At 40.1% G+C, this 18,734-nt stretch overlaps 1 protein-coding gene across 1 annotated transcript in view; it reads left to right on the top strand.

Moving 5' to 3' along the window:
- Positions 1-18,734, top strand: part of SLC9A2 (solute carrier family 9 member A2) — a 32,501-nt gene that overhangs the window by 927 nt on the left and 12,840 nt on the right. The window contains exons 2-5 of the mRNA XM_027900422.1: positions 4,773-5,236; positions 10,232-10,482; positions 16,471-16,688; positions 18,144-18,346. Of these exons, the coding sequence (XP_027756223.1) occupies positions 4,773-5,236; positions 10,232-10,482; positions 16,471-16,688; positions 18,144-18,346 (1,136 nt within the window). The remainder of the gene's footprint in view (positions 1-4,772; positions 5,237-10,231; positions 10,483-16,470; positions 16,689-18,143; positions 18,347-18,734) is intronic.

Here is an 18,734-nt window from a genome sequence, read left to right as displayed (position 1 = left end):
TCTAAGGAATGTTAGATAATGGTGTGCTAGGCAGCTATTGAAGGTCCAGCAAGTCTCTACAAATGATGAACTTTTTATCTTCGTACCTAGAAGATAATGTAAGGAATAAAGGTGTGGGAACAAAATGAATAAGTTTACTTACCCTGCAGTTGTTTGATTCAGAACTCTGATTTTGCAACAGAGATTTCCATAAGAAACTATGATCGTGTTGATTTTGATGAAACAGTTTTATCAAAGTTAAAACTTTTAACTTCTGCTTGTGACATTTAAATAGACTGTGTCACATTCTCGTTAACGATCAGATAATTAGGATTCTACAAACCCAAAAATTTGTACTCACCTCCTGACACGGCTAGCGTTGTAGTTGGGGGCCTAAGTCTCTCCCCAAGCAACTTGCTATGGTATCATTAGTTCCGCAGAAATACAGTGTGTTGCATCCATTAAGCATGCATGCATTCTGATGCATGTATCTTAATGCATTAAAGATGCATGCTTAGTCTTGAGTATGCATTTATGTGATTGTAGAATCAGGAAAGAGTTCAAATGTGATCCACTCAAGTATATGATGAACTGTAATAACCAGAAAATAGGGAGTTTGGTGAAAAACTATCTGAGCCAGTTGAGCACTGTAAAACTGCTCTGACTTCTGAGTTTAGATATAGCAAGAACTCTTGAACAAGCTAAAACTAGTGAAAAAGTTTCTGTTTTATTAAAGATTACCAGGAAGCCCTTTGAAACATGTAAACACAATACAGACACAATAATATTCTGTAGAACTGTACATTCTGACTATCATGATATTTTGCTGGTGCATAGGCATCTAAAAAGTTAAAAAAAAAAAATTAAAATATTCCTGACTACTTTAATTTTCCAGTCTGATTGCAGTAAATAAGCAAGTAAACAGTAGAGGTGAAGAAAAATGCATATAATTTTAAAATCCCTTTAGTTAACACCAAACGAAAGCAAATGTGGCTAATCTAGGGCATGCTGTTGTCAGTGTGCGTGCGCAGAGCAATGAGGGCCAGATCCAGGAGTGGCCCTAGGTGTGGCAGTGCTCAGCTTCGCCACACCTATCTGCAGGCACCCTGACTCTGGGACTGGAATTAGGAACATCCAGTTCTTGCTCCTGGAGCTCTGTCTCTGCTTCCTAATCCAGTGAGTGCATTAGGTAAACCTTCCCAGGTCAGGCTCCCATCGTTCCTAAGTCACATTCCACATCAAATTTTCGCTAACTTGTGCCTTCTTCTCTGTTGAAGGTAGCGCAGATGAGCAGTTCTTGAACCACCAAGACACAGAAATGTTGCTCTGCCATCCTACTTGGTTACTGGGATTGGGCCATGTGTCTCAATTCAAAGGGACGGTGAGGGGTTTTCCAGCCTGTCTCACTGCCTGTAGCCCTGACAGCGGCCCTGTAAGAGAGGAGGCTCTCTGGTGCATTCCTGTCCCCATAATTTCCTGCTGTGCAGCACAGGCATCTTGCCCCTGTCATGCCAGGCAGAGTGAAATCCACCTTGAGATTCCCGCGCTGCCCAGGAAACCTTGGTGCTTAATCTGGCATCGCAAATTCCTTTCTGGGGCTAGGCGCTGAATGCTTACGCTTGGCACAGCCGAGTAGCAAACCTTTATGAACAGAGCCCTCAGGTCTTTTCAGCTGTGAGGAGCTAAGAAGATAGGGTCACTTGTAATAGCAGCTCTCTCAGTGTCTGAAGGATCCCAAAGAAACTCAACTGCAGCAACTGCTTATGAGTCTTTAAACAAATATGTTTTCCCAGAAGCGCAGTTTCACCAGAGCTGAAATGTTCCAGCATTTGCTAATTTTTATAGGGGATTTACCTGAGAGGTTTCTCTGATCCTGGTTGTGATCATGATGCTGTAGGCTTGGTTCAGAGGGAGCAAGAAAGAAAGTATAAGAGAGGAAATCCTGAAGTTGTCAAGCAGAACTTAAACATTTTTACAAGGTACATTTTCATAAAGACATTAGAAACATGGTGCTTTTTATTCCAGCGTAGAACAACTGCACATTTTGAAATCTTATAAATTCCCTTGAATGGAATTATTTTCTTACTGCCTCTACTTATTTCTTGTGTGTTAATACCATAGAGCTATGTTACTCACATACTGATGAGTATATTAGGTGGGACCCATTGCACCTGTAGAATGTTAGAGTCTCTAAGCTAGTCTACTTACCCCTCAGTTTTGCTTAATTTTTGTACTATTAAAACTACAAAATATTGTGTAACTGATTCAGATTCTCATTATGTTTAATCACAAATGCACAAGTGTTTCATCTGGGAACTGAGCTGATATCCTTTCAACCCTGCTCTCCTGAAAAAAGGTTTATACTGTTCAGAGATACTCATTTCAGTGGCATTTCCAGCATCGGAAAGCACTGTAATTCACAAAAAAAGCTGCAAACCTAAGGACTTTTGGCTTTAAACTTGCACTTCAGGCAAGTGTCCTAGTGCCATTTTTGCCATGATATGTGAAATATGTTTACTGCTGTTGAAGTTGGGTCACTGCATAGTCTGGAGCCTAGGAACAGGGTCAGATGAGAAGAAAGTAGTTGTAGTCCTGCATTCAGCACAAATTCCTGTACTGCAGGGAATCTGCTCCCAGTTTGCTCCTGACCCTGCGGCTGTGGATCTGTCAGGGAAGGGAAGATGTCCCTCATCCTGCAGGACACCTGCACATGACTTGGTATGCACTGGATCCTAGCTCTTAGCTTATATCAGGAACAATATGCATTTGCATGTAGGCAGGAAGTCTTTCAGGAGTTTTGTTGCTGTTTACATGAAGAAAAAGCATATTTAATTTAGTGGGAGCCTTTCCATTACCTTTCAGGATGGAGTCTTAAGTCTCTGGGAGGGTATGAGCTTTCCGGAGTGACTTATAAAGAAGAAAATAAAAGATTTTTATTTTTATAGTCATAGTAGACATTTCATCGCCCTTGCATTACAACTGTCTAGGATTTTTTTTTTTTCACTTAAAAGCTGCATTTACAAAAATTCTCTCCTCTTGAATTTATATCGAAAAATGATGTAAAATTTAGTCCTGAAGGTTTAAAAAACTTTTAGCAAAACCTATTCACTCAGGGGAAACTTTGTGATCACTGTATTGGAAATGTTGGTGTTCTGCCAGTGCAGAAACTAAGATAAATCATAAAATGTTTGTGTGGAAATGGCTGAAAGCTGAAGAGTCAGGTCTCCAACCACGAATTCTTGTTTTTTTTCCAGGATCATTACCTGTTCTGCCAGTATAGGATATTGGTGATTCTGGTTTTAAAGAATGACAGTGAATTTGGAAGACCTTCTAACGAGTCACATAGGCTGTGTTTCTAATTATTTAAAGCAGTCTGTGTTCATCCAGAAAGGAAATAAAAATGCATCTTGAGCTGCTTGCTTTTAAAAATAGATTTAATAGTTATAGAATATGTAAGTAAAAAGTCAGTAGATTAAAACAGCTGTCCCTTGCTCCTTCTTAACCATTTGGTTTTCCTAAGTATAAGTTCAGGCTTTTTCTTTTACCTAGAAAAAATCCATGGTGAGAAGGGAGTTAACAAAATAGGTGTTAAAAGATACAGAAGCCTGAAATTAGGAACCTGGATGTAAACTATGCCAACATTACATTAGTTTAACTGTTTCGACTACAGGTGTGATTTTTACTGAAATAGTTTTACTGAAATAGACGCCCGTTATTACCACACCCAGTGTTTCCGTGCAGCTCTCATTTAAAATAATTTAAATGCTTTTTAGTTAGACAGGAATTGTGGGATCTTGTGGGTGTGGATAGATTTCTATGTAATTATGTGGGCCAAATATAGATAAGGAGGAGTCTGGAAAAGATTGGCATCACTGGGACCTGGAATGTGACCTTGGTGCATAAGGTTGATCGTTCCATTAGATTGGCCAGAATAAGTTTCTTCAAAACTTTTCCCATTCATTACCAAAAGTATCCTTAGAACAGTCAACTTCTACAAGTAATTGGAATCTTTAAGTCAAAACTGCATGGCTTTGAGAGTTTTAGTAGGTTAAGGAATGTGCAATCATTAGGTACTCATTCAGAATCTTTTTTTAATTAATTTTTCAGTACTTAGCACAGATTTTGATGGGAGAATCCCAACACTGATACTTGATTTAATACAGAAGAATTAACATAATAATACAGGCTACAATTTGCTGTCACTTTATGGAAAATGTTGCTTCTTGTGAAATTAATTTCAAGGCTCCACCAAAAATAATAATTATTTCTGTAAATACTTTCTCATGGTTGCGGAGGAAGCGACCATGGGTGACTGGGTGTAGGTCACATGTGCTAGTTCCCCTTGTTAGCTTTGACTCTAAAAGATTTCTCAAAACTAATTTAATGTACTCCTTAAACTCCTTTGTGAAGCTGTCCAGGGATAAAGGAGAGGTTAGTATGATTTTTTCCCTCGGTCTAGTCCAATTTGCCCTTGAGAAGTGTTTTGACTGTGTTTCTGGAGCATTCCACATTGTAAAAACCCCTACAGTTTCACAGAGAACCGTTGCACTCAGTTGCTCTACCCAGCCTAGCTGTTAAGTTGAATGTCCAGCTATTAATTTGTTGCTGTGCTAGCCCACACACTTGCCTTGACCTGTTGTGGTTGTCCAGTATAGTCTTTGCAAAGAAAATGGAATTTGGCTTGTGATTGCTGTTAGTTTTCTATAGAAACTAAGATAATAGAATCCAGAATAATCTTACGGATTCTCTACAAATAACCATTTCCCTTTCTTGTGTTTAACTTTCCTTTGAAGGCTTTCATCTCTATCACAAGTTGCCCTCCATAGTACCTGAAAGCTGTCTCCTTATTCTGGTTGGATTGCTTCTTGGTGGGATTATTTTTGGAGCAGAGGAGAAGTCCCCACCTGTAATGAACAGTGATGTGTTTTTCTTGTATCTTTTGCCACCCATTGTACTCGACGCTGGATATTTTATGCCAACTCGTCTTTTCTTTGAGAACTTTGGTACCATATTCTGGTATGCTGTGGTGGGTACACTCTGGAATGCCATCGGCATTGGAATTTCCCTTTATGGAATTTGCCAGATCAGTGCATTTGGTTTGACTGATATCACGTTGCTGCAGAATTTGCTCTTTGGCAGCCTCATTTCAGCTGTGGATCCTGTGGCGGTGTTAGCTGTCTTTGAAAACATTCATGTCAATGAGCAACTTTACATCCTAGTGTTTGGAGAGTCTTTGCTGAATGATGCTATAACTGTGGTAAGTTACTTGATGAATGATTAATTGATAAAAACGATAAAGGATTGTTTACATGCCACTCCATTATATCTCTTTGTATTTGGTTATTACAGTTTGCTAATAGATGTAAGTAAAAGACTGCTAATGTGTCTATGTAATTCTTTAAGCTTTAGATTTAGAAACCATGGTAGTCTTACCGTACTAGAGTAATGTATAATGGTAGAGTATTTACTGTAGGGATTTTACTACCTGATCACTCTAGTTTCTGTATTTTTGTAATTCTGTTCCTTCTGTAATCTGAAACTCGTTCTCCTCCCCCGCAGAAACGTTTTTGGGAAGGAGAGGCAAAAGGGCCAATGTGGGGTCTGTCAATGCTTTCATAGGAAGGGTCGACAAATCACTGAGATGGCATGGGACCTGGTTTACATGTGCTCATCCAGTTGGAGCTGCCCTGAAACCACCAATACATGTATCCCAGGCTACAGATGAGATAGGGCAGCCACCTGGAGGCAGTAATTTCTAATCATTAACTAGCTGAACTGGGTTTGTGGTGCTGACCTGAGGACAGCAATCTGCAAATTCCATTAACACCCCTAATGTCCCTTGTTTGTACCTGATGACACTATGTCTGGGACATAACTCCCATTTATCCATGACTTACTTGAAATTCTACCCATGCTAACTGTGTCCTGGCATGCTTTTGGTTTTGTGACACATAGAGGTCCAGTTCTTCATGTGCTAGAAGGATCAGAAAGACTGATGAACTGGGTCTGCACCTTTCCCATATCTGTCCCTGGCTTCTTATTCCCGTCCCATTCTTTGCAGAATTGTCTTTCTGTTTTCCCCTCTTCTTGGACTTTGCCTCACCTTTCTTCCCCTTTTCTGAGACTTTGTCTCACCTGCTTGACACATGTATATCTCATAATTGAATCTGAGCCTTGGTACTTAAGCCAGCCCTGTAAATAAGTAGGTGTTCATACTGAGTTTCAGAAGTCTCAGCAGTTCAGCCGTGGCTGGCTATGTCTCTATTCACGCTCACTTATGTGTTGGAATTCTCTAGATACAGGTTTCTCTGGGGGAAAAGAATCTGGTTTTATGTTAACGTACAATTTGTTTTACTGGATTTTTCCAAGGAAAATCACTTTTTTTCAATCATAAAGTCAACCACCTTTCCACTGGAATAGCAGGTAATACAGCAAGATTTGCTAGTAAAACTTGTGATTCCTTATGACAGGAGTATTCATGCATGCCGTTGCCCAATGGCAAATTACTCTAAACCATCCTTTTTTTAGGGGCTGGCATGGCAATTTAAAGCATGGCACAATTACTACCTTCTCTGGATGTAGTCTTTCCTTATGCCTTGCCTGCCCAGATGCCCTAACACAGCGAAGTTACTCTGAGGAGTCTGTAGGGCCAGCCCAGTAATGCATTTGCCTTACATATATTCATGAAGGAGTGAAAGGAATTCAGAGTACCTTTGGTCTTATTTCCCAGCTATCGCTTAAAGGTAGCACTTGGCAAGAGATCAAGTGGTTTCCAGATGCACAGCACTGGGCTGCTAATGCTTCCTTGTTATGTTTTTGCACACCTGCAATCATGTGATTATACTTAAAATGTGACCCAGGCTGTCACCCTGGTAGGGTGCCCTTAGAGGACCTTGCCTCCCCTGCCTATAGCAGTGCTCCTGGAGCAGCCCTTGCTGGGATGCTGCTGGGGTCACTCAGCTGTGTGCTCTAAGAAGATGATGTTTTGTAAATACTCTCCCTTCCTCTGCCCTTGTGTTAGAGGGGTAGCTGATAACACCAGCTGACAGGCAGAGCTCAGAACCTTTCAGCTTTCATCTGCTGGAACCCTTGAGTCCCACCTGCGCTGACAGGTACCTGCAGTGGAATGGGATAATGAAATACGAGGGAAGTTGAATGCAGGTGGGCCATCCGTGAAAGCTGCCTAATTCCTTTGGCCACTGCAGTATCAAACCCCCCAGGAGATACACAGATAGGCAGTGCAAAACAGAGTGGCCTTACTAAACATGCTTTCTAAACACTTTAAGCCCTTCTTCCTGCTATCCTGCTTGTACTGCCTGGCTGCTCTTAAAAAAAGCTTTCAAAGAAGAACAGTGTCATCTGTGCTTTCCCTTTTCAGACAATGTCCTACCACAACTTCATTTTGTACACAAAAAAAAGTGTGCATTTCTCAGATGGCCTTTCTTGTCTGATAGTTTTTGCATTATGTCTGTGCATTTCAATGTTCCTTTTCCCCTTCTGGTGGAATTTTGGAGCTTGAATTTGGCTGAGGGCAATGTTTGCTAGTTGGTTTCTTGTTCAGAGTTGGTGCTTTACCAAAAAACTGAGTCAGGGATAACTAGCATGGTGAAGTTAAATGGTAAAATGACAGCTGTATGTTAGTGGTTCAAATTCCAATTCTAGGCTTAAAATCACAAAGAAGGAGCCAGTGTCATTACAATAATATTATTCCCATGTTAGAAAACATTACAGAAGTACTCTGTATTCTGCCTCTGCTGAAAACATTACATTAGAGTGCTTTAAAGTAATTTTAGAATTAAAAACTAATAACTGAGAACTGATGAAAACAAGCAATTAGTGTTTCAGAGATACACTGAGACAAGATTAAAAAGTGACCAGTGCCTAATATTGCTTGGTGTAACTTTCAGTGAGTTCAGTTGAAAGCTATTGAGTAAATGCAAATCTTGAACTTCAGAAAGTCCCCATTCTCATACCAGATGCATTAAAAAATATGACCAGAGTTGAGTTTGACACCTGGAAGTTTAGATAAAGCTGTAAAACTGAACTGCTGTAGGCTAAAAGGGAAGAGAACATGATTTTGATCTCATTTACAACAGTGTAAATAAATAATAATACAACTGAGATTAAAATCATGTTCATGACATTCCATAGTCCTAGCTGCTTCTACCATAGTTGAGGTACAAAGGAGAACATTGCTTTTTTTTAAAATAACTTATGGCAACAGACTTGAGATTTATGGGGATGTCTCTATGTGGAACAACAGGCTCCATTCTCTTTGCAGAGTGTATTCCTTGCTGTGAGGATGAGGTGATGTTATGGGAAAGCTATTGCTCAGGTAGATTAAAATTCTTTGGTTCTTTACAAGCACCTTGCACTGCCCTTACTTTGGAAACTTGCCTTGTATATATTTATATAGTTACTTTTTAAAATATAAAAAAGACTATTTAAAACTCCAAATAAAGAAAATAATTATCTTCCCTAATACATTTCAAGAGAGTATTCTGCCAGGTCAAATTCTGTAGTTTCTTAGAGAAAAACACTACTCTAGGATCATCCCAAGTTTCAACAAGTGACTCAGGGAAACTCCTTATCACCAACACAAGTCAATAGTATTTTTCTTCAGTCTGTGATTCATGGAGCTCTGGGAGTCTGTGGACTGAGAAGGCCTTGTAAAATGACCAACAAGGTACTCCTGCTGTGAGTAGGTTTAATTCTGGTATACTTCTCTTCATGCAAATCCATAGGGTCCACAAATTAAAACAGCTGGAAAACCAGTTGATCTTATGACAATGCTTTCCTGTCCTGCATAGGACATACTAACAAGGAATGGGGCAAAAAGGCTGGGAATCTACCTCAGAGCAGCAACTTGAAGGGGTTTGTCCAGGTGAAAAGGGACACTTCTCCCAAGTGGACTCATCCTGAGAACATCATTGTTATCAAATAAATAGTTCATGATCCTACTCTTGTCATATTTGTTGCTTTGTAATGAAAATTACTGGTGACCATTCTAGGTTTGATTTAACCTTCTATTTTCATGCTTACTCTGGAATATTTTTTCTTTTCTGTTTCAGTTGTTTCCTTTCACTTATCTCAAAGGACCCATAATAAGCCGTGTCTTTGCATTAAACTTTTATCTCTGTAAGACCTATCCAGTTTTGGCTAAAAAGTGCTGAACAACTTATGTTCTGTCATGTGAGAGAGAACAAGACTGCAAACATGAGAAATCTTTCCAGCCACTACTCAAACACCTACATTGTTGGCACTATGCAAGTGCTGATAAAACATTGTTCTCTCAAATAGCGTTCCTGATAGAGAAACCTGTTTGGTTTACTAAGAAGTCCAGAAAGAAAGCAGAGGTTTAACTCCTGCAAGCTGTCTAAGATGACTGGTCTTCACTGGCTCAGCCTGTGAACCCTCTGGGATAGGAATAGGTACCTGTGACCCAACTTAAATCTGCACAAGAGGACAGTGTAGCTGTCATGGTATTGCAGGGCTGGGAGCATACATGCAGCACCAGGGAATGCTTAAATCACCCATGTAAGTCTGCAGAAAGGTTTCTTCAGGAGTAACTGATTCCATTGTTGTCCGTTTTGGAGTAATTAAAATACTGGATATTAAAGAAATGTGGACTTTGGATTGTTCTGTCTCTAAACCATTGGATTCCTAATGGTCAGTAAGAGAGCACTCACTTAATGGATACCATGTTTCTTTTACTCCTTGAGGTAGTCACTGTCCACCCCCAGCCCCCTGCAACTCCCCTACTCCCCCATGCTAGATGAATCTATAGTCTAATTCAGTACTGCACCTCTCAGTGTCATGTAGATCGAACACACTGGAAAATAACCAAATTCTTCACGGATTATGAAACCATCTTTTTTCCTCCTTCTGTTTTATTTCTTTTATCTGGGGAAAATCTGAAATTGACATTTGTGGAGAAATTAGAAGCTGTGCAAATAAATGAATTTAAAGAAGAATTAGATAGATCTATGTTCCTGGCCCCTGGAATGGCATAGGTTAAGAAACCTGTCCCTTCTGCAAAAATGGGAGTAATGACTTTTACCCATCTTTGTGTATCTCCCTGACATATATGGATAATGAATAATATGCCAGAGATAGACAACAGCATCTCTCAAAAGTGTATTCAAGGGAGATACAGAAATTCAAGGTTCAACATTTAAGCAGGGGAACATAATGACATGAAGGGTAACTAAGAAGAGTTCAAAAACATAATGTGCTTTCTTTTTCTTCTTAGGTCCTGTACAATTTGTTCAAGTCTTTCTGCCAGATGCGCACAATTAAGGTTATTGACATATTCGCTGGGATTGCTAACTTCTTTATAGTGGGGATCGGTGGAGTATTGATTGGAATCCTTTTGGGATTTGTAGCAGCCTTTACCACCCGTTTCACCCATAAAATCCGAGTGATTGAGCCACTTTTTGTCTTCCTGTACAGTTACTTGTCATACATAACAGCTGAAATGTTTCATCTCTCGGGCATCATGGCGTAAGTACCCCAAACTTCAGTAATTATAGCACTCAAGAAAGAATGCCAAAAGGAATTGGAGACAGGATCCGATTTTGCAAACCTTGCCATATGGCATTGTTCCATTGTGCATGGCAGAGATGCTGGCTTGAGGATTTCCGGCCTCTTCCCTCCCGCTTCCACCCCATTCTCTCAGCTTGCCACCACACCAGCTGTGTCACTAAAACTGCTCATGGCATCACATCATAAACCATATCTTTGAAATGTTCCAAGTTAAAAATATTCACTTGTATTTTCAGTGGACTTATTTTTAACCCAGATCACTTTGGTGACCTGTGTCCTCATGTGACCCTAGAACTAGACATAAGGGCATGGATGCTGAGTGGCCCACAGTGATGTAGGGGCAGTGGTGGCAGGGAGGGAGTGGGAGTGGTAGGGACTTCATGGACTGACTTTACTTTTGATGCCAATGTATTGTGAAACTATGTCTAACAGTCATGTGAGCAGCCAGTAAGTACCATTCAATGAACACAAGATATGTATTGTTAAGGCAAACTCCTGCTGGATTATAAGGACTTGTTGAACGTAGAATTTACAGTGCTATGGTGATATAATCTGTTAGTTTAGTATTTTGATATGTGTGCCTGGGGGTTACAATGTTCTGTATATGCCCTATATAAAATAATATTATTCTTCCTACTGCCAGCAGATAAAAATGTTTTTACTCATGTTTTTCCACTCCTGGGTTTCAGTAAAAAAAGAGCACAGCCTCTCTCTTCATTCTGTTTATACTATAACAACCTCAACTTTAGAAAGAGCCTTTATGACATTTAATATTCTTAAAGGTTTTGCTCTGGTTCCAAGTAGTATTTTTAAAGGCCAACCTTCTTTAATGACTGTGTATTGTTCTAGTGGCAAATATGAGTCATTCAGGCATTAGGAGCATAGCTTTTTATGTAAGCTCAAATGTTACTTCTTAGTATCACTAATACTTGATAATACCTTATCTGATTATTATCTTTTAGGCAAGTGAAGGTGGGTTTAATATCATAGCTATGCCAGTATAAGGTTTTCTCGGGCTGGGAAAAAATTTACAAGGAAACTTAAGCTGATGATTTCAGTAGTATAAAAATAGAAATATGCCATGAAGCAAGAGGGGTTGGTACTTTAGTGTAAGTAAAGAGCTAAAGATTGCATGGGTTTCCTTGTCTGATATGAGCCTAAATAAAGCAGCATATGCATCCACTTTGACCGAGTTCATAAATGTGCCATCTCTTTCCATAGCTTCTATTCATAGCGTTTGTGTGGTTTTTAGTTTCCTCCACCTCTTAAGCCAAATGTCCTTGACATCCTGTGATCAAATACCTAAAGGGTTTCTAAACCAAAAACTTGTGGCTAAACTGTACATGAAAAAACTTGTGGCAGTTTTCGTGAAAATACTGATTTGGACCTGCCGCATCCAGGACACAACAGAAAGGGCATGGCTGGTCTGCTGGTGGGTCAGTGGACCCACCACATGCCAGAGCCTGCCACCAGCACACCAGTGCTTCCCACAGCACTAGCAACCTATTAATTTTCCTTTGTAACAGTGGCCCCCGAGTGGGTTCAAAACAAAAGAGGAAACACAAAGTATTTCTTCCCTCAAACAGGACAGTAGAAAATAAGTTATCTTTAAAATGTCTTGCATGTTTTTTACTCTAAGCACACTTTGTAATAGCTAACAGGCCTGGGTACCTCAGTACCCTCCCCCAGGCAAGATGCAAGGGCTCTCTGCAGCCATGCAGGATTTCAGTTGCCATAAGCCACGAAGTGTGTCCCCTCCCAGCAGTGCTGCTGAGAGCCTTAGAGCTCCTGCAATCTCTGCATCTCCTTGGAGTAAATCTACCCTGTGATTTTCACATTTAATTGGCCTTTGAACTGCAGAGAGTAATTTGCTCTGTGTCACAGTGCAAAAACACGCACTGGTATTGAGTTCCCTGTCGTTCTCTGCTGCGACTGACTCATGGCAGGATTGCTTGGATCTGACTTAAAAATCAACTCCAACATGTAGTTGGACCAAATGACCTTGGAATGTCCCTTACAACTCAGATTGTTTTTCATTATTTGCTTCTGTGGCCATTTATAGTTTAGCCTGTGGGGAATAGTTGCCTGATCTCCCCTTTTTCACCAGTATCCATCTGAGGCTGTTAAACTACTGATTTCCACTTCTTTCATAACCAGGTTTATAAAGATACTCAGACTTTGTGGTTACATGCTGTACCATATTTTAGGGGAAGGACATGAGCAGGAATGTACAGTGTTATCAAGTAAATAAGATACTTACACAGATTGCCTCATTCCTGGGCAAGTAGGAATTCACTGGCAAAGGAATGAAAGGTGCTTGTCACTCTTCTGATAAGTCTGTGTACTCGTTCTAAGGACAAATGATTCTTGAATCATCCGTGTAACCCCTGCACCAGGTTACTTGGCTGAAGTATTGAAGAGACTGAACCATGTCCCTATGAACTGCAGTGAGAAAATCCTCTTCAGAAGGAGAGGGAAGAGCTTCTACTGTAATTAGAGCTGGGTATGAATGAGGATCACGGGCCTAAAACATACAGATGTGAATCTGAACTTTATTTTCTCGGTTCCATTTCTAATTATAATGCTGCATTTTCTGCTTACTAATTTTTCATAAGGGCTATGAAGCAGCAGAACTATTAATATAGGTTTCTTTCTTTCTCTCTTTCTTTTTTTTTATTATTTTTGCAACAATTAGCAAGCTGAAAGGAACAAACATTGAAACTAAATTTAGTAGGTCAAGGAAACTTGAGGATTGAACCCGGTGGCCTAGTTTATTGCAGTCCTGACAGAAACTGTATTGTTTATACAGGGAGACTTTTATTGTTCAGAAGTACAGAATGTTGCAGGTTAATTTCAATTAACTGTTTTTCCCTTCCCCTTCTTGACCAGGGCAACTGCCTCAGGTCACAGAATTGGAGGCCAGAATTAATGTATGTAGATGAGAAATGTAAAATAAAACTCAGCTAAGTCTTGGCTTTGATTATCACAGCAGTAAAATTTTAGTTTGTGAAGAACATATTATAATAATTTCATAAAATCTTACATAAAGACATTGATTTTATATTAAATTCTAACATTATATCCCCCTATAATTTTCAAACAAAAGAGACTTCAACAGGTGTTTTTTCTAATCTGAAGAGATTCAAAGTGAGCAGTGATTAGCTCTGGAATATTACTGACCTGAAAAGTAACAAATAGTGCACAGCACTATTTGTTTTAACATTGAACCAACTCCTCAGTTACTTGACACTAATTGAATGAATGCATAATGTGACTGAAAATAATATTATAAGAGTGTTGTCCCTTTAAATTCTAGTGTTTAAGCATGGTAGGTGTTTTAAGTTACAGCTTTCAGAGATCCTGATTAATCTGGTGACAGATTCTTATCGGACATCTATTTACAGTGTCTCCATTACCTCAGGATCCAAAAACAAACTCTGTCCAGAGCATGTTTCCCTGCTCTCCATGCTGCAGGGCTTTCCTGAATTACTATAATCATGAAAATGATTTATTTTAAGAAGGTAATAAATAGTACTGAGTGTTTCATTGTGCCTTTGATGCAGACCTAACAGCCCTAATGCTTCCAGGCACTAAGCTGCTGCTTTGAGACTCCAAAATGACTATGAGTCTGGAAGTGGCTCTTTTGCAGCCCACCCACTGCCGCCTTGTTATTTTGCATTTACTGCCCCTGCGCTTGCCAGCTCCACGGTGTGTACCATCAGCGGGAGGTAGCCAGGATGAATCAGACTTGTTATGCTTGTGTAGATAAGCAGTGCACACACAGGAGAGCTGTCACAACCCATGGCATAACCTGAGGTGTTTGTAGGTCTGTCAGTGTAGCCTGTGGCGTGTAGAGAGCTGGTTTGCTACTGAGTATAAGACTTCTGGAGGGTCAAAGTGTTAAGTAGATTTGAGAGTATATTTGAGAAGATTTGCACATGTAGTTTAGAGGTTGGTTACTGGAACTATGTGCAAACCGCGGAACCTGGGAGTGTTTTGACAGCTTCTGGGTTTGAGTATATGTCCTGACCAAGTCACTGCTGCTTGTCAGGACAAAATCCATGCATGGTCCAGGTCCTCTCCCATTTTCTTCACGAGATACTCGTGTTTGTGGGATCTGTTATAGGTCCCTACTCTGGACAATTGTAAGATTAGAACAGGGAGGACAGCTGTGAAGAGCATCATCAGTTTGTCAGTACTGGCAAAAATGCGGCACTTGTCTTGTCCCAGCCACGTGCTCAAACTAGAAACGTTACCTAAACCACTGGATATTTCAGGGAGGAAGTTTACATGCTTATGAAATCTACATTGTATCTTCCACAGTGGATCCTGTGTAACCAGGATGAGCTCCACTTCCCAGGCAGCAGGCTGGTTGTGGATCACAGAGGATCTTTCTGTTCAAGACCACAGTGAAATCAACTGACAAAGAGGAGAGACCTGGCAATTATTTCAGTACTAAAAACAGATGGGAGTCTAGGATAGTCTTAGTGAGGCTTTTCTTCTTAGCCTAGGAGTTTGCTTAGGGTTGGAGCTAGTTTTTGCATGGCAGTGGACATTCTATTTTGTGCTGATTAGATTGGCCCCTCTATCACCAAATACAGGTAGACAAAAATGCAGGGTGAAAGCCAGGTTAGGTGCACGGTTATGCTTGCAAAACCTCTCCATAGAGAGGGTGCAGAGATCCGCAGTGGGATCTCCACAAAACATGGGAAAGTTCAAGTTATTCCAAAGAGATGCTAGCAAGCCTGCCATCCTCCTCCACAAAAGAGAGAAGTGTAGAGATTTCGGTGGGAAGAAATATCCCCTGTGTTGGCACATAGTTATAAACTGAAAACTTGGTTGAACTGAGTTAAATAGCTGTAGGACAAGTCCTTGTGGGCTGTATTTAGAAAGACAGTGTAAATACACATCACTCTCTGTACAGAGTTTGACTGAGAACATACACATGGGTATGGACAATGTTTTTAACTGGGAAATCAGAGAAGAAATGTTTTTGCCCTAGACAGTAGAACCAGGAATGTCAGCTGTTTCACAACGTATCTGGCCTTAGTTGCCACACTGATAATTACTGTTCAGACTGTGCTTCCCGACATTGAGACACCACCTTGAGGTTATCCTCCAGCCAGCTCTCCTAACTACCCTTAAAACTGTAAATTTGTGTGTGAGTGGTTCTCAGCCATCCTTGTGCCATGGACAACCACACTGAGCAAGTGATACCATTCTTTGCTCTTTCTGCTGATTAACAAACTCTGTTTACTAGCACAGGAAATGGACATGTAGGAGTACTTACAGTAAGCCTTTTCTCTTCTCTCACGTTTCAGCTGAGATGCCCATTTTATTCATTTGCAGGTACTTTAAATGTGCAGCAGCGTCTGTATGATTTCTGGTGGAGTTTTTCTCCTATTCAGCCTTTTGTGCAGGCAAAGCAAGCAGTGGCCTAAAGTGGTGAAGGGTAACAAATTGTAGCCTTGCTGCTTGCTTTGCCTGGAAAGAGTCACTGGCTACTGTCACTTCCACTGAGGTGGGACAACTGCTGGTAGGGAAGGAGGGAAGTCCTGCCCTGCCCTTGCAGTTGCCGTCCTGTCTGATGTCCCTCAGCAGCATTAGATGCAGCAAATCTTGTTTTTTAGGGCTTTCTCTGTCTCTCCTCATCCCTGCTGCTTTCAAAACACAGTCCGAGTGAACACTGAACAGATTATGTGCATTTAGTATGTGACAAAACTGTTCATGTACTGATGTCTTCTCAGAAAACTCCACAGTGCAGAAAAAATAATCATGTTCCCAAAATTGTAGGTTCACCAAGCCTATAAATTTGAGATTGGTTATGGTGTAAGTTATATTTTGCATTTTAAAGAGGACTATGGAAAAGTGAATAATATTATGTAGATATGAAAGATGCTAAAAAAAATAAAGCCAGTGAAATATGGGATAATGTTTGCCTTTCAGGATCACAGCTTGTGCCATGACCATGAATAAATATGTGGAGGAAAATGTTTCTCAAAAATCCTATACAACAATAAAATATTTCATGAAGATGCTGAGCAGTGTCAGTGAGACCTTAATCTTCATCTTCATGGGAGTGTCTACAGTTGGGAAGAACCATGAGTGGAACTGGGCCTTTGTTAGCTTCACCCTGCTTTTCTGTTTAATCTGGAGGGCACTGGGTAAGCAAGTCTCAGACTATGGGTCTGTATTCTTTGCAAGTGAAATGTTCTACGTTTTGTCAAGTAGATAATGCCAGAACTTAGAGTCCCCTTAGAATGGTAGAATGGTCTCAATATTTGTAATACGTCCTATATCACTGTCCTATGTCAGTTTCCACCTTCTCCCAAAATGGAACCTAAAAATCAGTTTTGCCCTGATCCTGCCCATCTAAAGTGAGAGGCACTCTGCTTGTTAATCAGAATACATGTATTTAGGTAAACATTTACAAAAAAGTAAATTCTGCTTAAAAGAATGAGGTGGGCTACAGCAACTAAACAGGCTGAGGGTTAGGGTTTTTAAAAAATTTATATTTACTAGTTTTAGGATTTTCCCAGTCATTGGCATAAATAGTACCAAAACATGAAATGCTGTAGTTGAAGTGTGTATATATATATCTGTGTGTATATATATATATACACACACAAGTTGAGGGGTATATATAAATTAATAAATGTGTATATATATATATATATATATATATATATATATATATAAAACTGTTTGTTCCCTCCTGAGTTTACAGCTGTTGTTTTTTTTTACCTGGAGACCTAAGTGCAGGGCAGGCTTGTGGGTCTTAAACCTGCTCTTTTCCCAAGCTTCATTTGCAATGATTTAGTCCTTCCATGTGTAAAGGTTTCCCATACTCTGATCTGCCTCTGCACCCCTATTTCCAGCTCCCAAGTCTCATTCTCAAAGCAGAAATCTGGGCTATTTTTCTACTGCACCTGCACCCCCACAATTAATATTACCTTATAGTACCCCACATAATACCTTATGCTGAAAAGCAGCCAAGCAGCCTGACTGCTGCCCAGCTCCTGCCCGCTATGCTTGCTCCCTTCACCTGCCTTTATACCTTTCTTCCAGTCTGCTGCATCCCTGGAGCCTTTATCCACACTACACCAGCATGCACTGGCATCTTCTTCCCCCGTCCCCACTCCCGCATCCTTCCTGTCTGTGTGAGTAAAATTGATTGAATAGGAGTTTGTAGGTTCAAAGAACAGATTAATGGAGGTGACAAGCCAAAATGTTCAAAATCACCTTAAATCCTATTAAAAAGCAACTAGCAGTCTTAGTGTATACTGACACAGAATTATTGCTGTTCTAGAGGTGCACAATCTAGCAGATAGCTGTCTTGTGGAGATCAATTAGCTGCTTCAGGTCATAAATTCAGCCGACCTGAGGTGGTTAGCTCACTAAATGTTTAAGATGATGCTCCCTAGGCTTTTGTAATTATTTGTCCATGATGTTCTCAAGTTGCTAAGTAATATTTCATTTCTTCAATATTATATAGCAAATAAAAGGTAAGCAGCACATAAAAGTGTTTTTGAACAAATATTATCATCATGGGCTATTTCTGTGTAATTTAAGTTCCCTTTTTTCCCCCTCCTCCTTGTATTTATGTTCTTTTCCCTCAGGTGTTTTTGTTCTGACTCAGATCATTAATGTATTCCGGACAATACCTCTGACTTTTAAGGACCAATTTATTATCGCCTATGGAGGCCTCCGAGGAGCTATTTGTTTTTCGCTTGTGTTTCTGCTTCCTCCTGCTGTGTTTCCCAGGAAGAAATTGTTCATCACTGCTGTTATTGTGGTGATATTCTTTACTGTTTTCATTCAGGTAGTACCTCTCATCTTCTGGACTACTTCTTTCTCAGACAGGTTATAAATAAGCAATGGGTAGACAAACAAATGTTTTAACTTACTGGAAGGAACATACTTGAAGGTACTCTCCATAGCCACAGTTTAAAAAAAAAAAATTATCCATACCACAGGCAGGTAGCAAAAGTATGCTTGATATTAAGTACTTATGCTAACATATAAGTAGTATTAAGTATTTAAGACCTCATGAGGTTGGAAGAGAGATAAAAGATATTCTGGGTACACCTCCAGCACTAATTCCTTTCTTAGAATGTTGAAATTTGTGCATTTACTCGGGAGTTCAATGTTGGATACAGTACACAGTAATTGGGGAAAGGAAGACACTGAGGGCCTGCACAGGTGAACTG

This window comes from Empidonax traillii, unplaced genomic scaffold (assembly GCF_003031625.1).
Source record: "Empidonax traillii isolate 1590-97213 ecotype Southwest subspecies unplaced genomic scaffold, ASM303162v1 scaffold725:size316836, whole genome shotgun sequence".
Classification (NCBI taxonomy): domain Eukaryota; kingdom Metazoa; phylum Chordata; class Aves; order Passeriformes; family Tyrannidae; genus Empidonax; species Empidonax traillii.
This window is presented reverse-complemented; position numbering and strand designations above follow the sequence as displayed.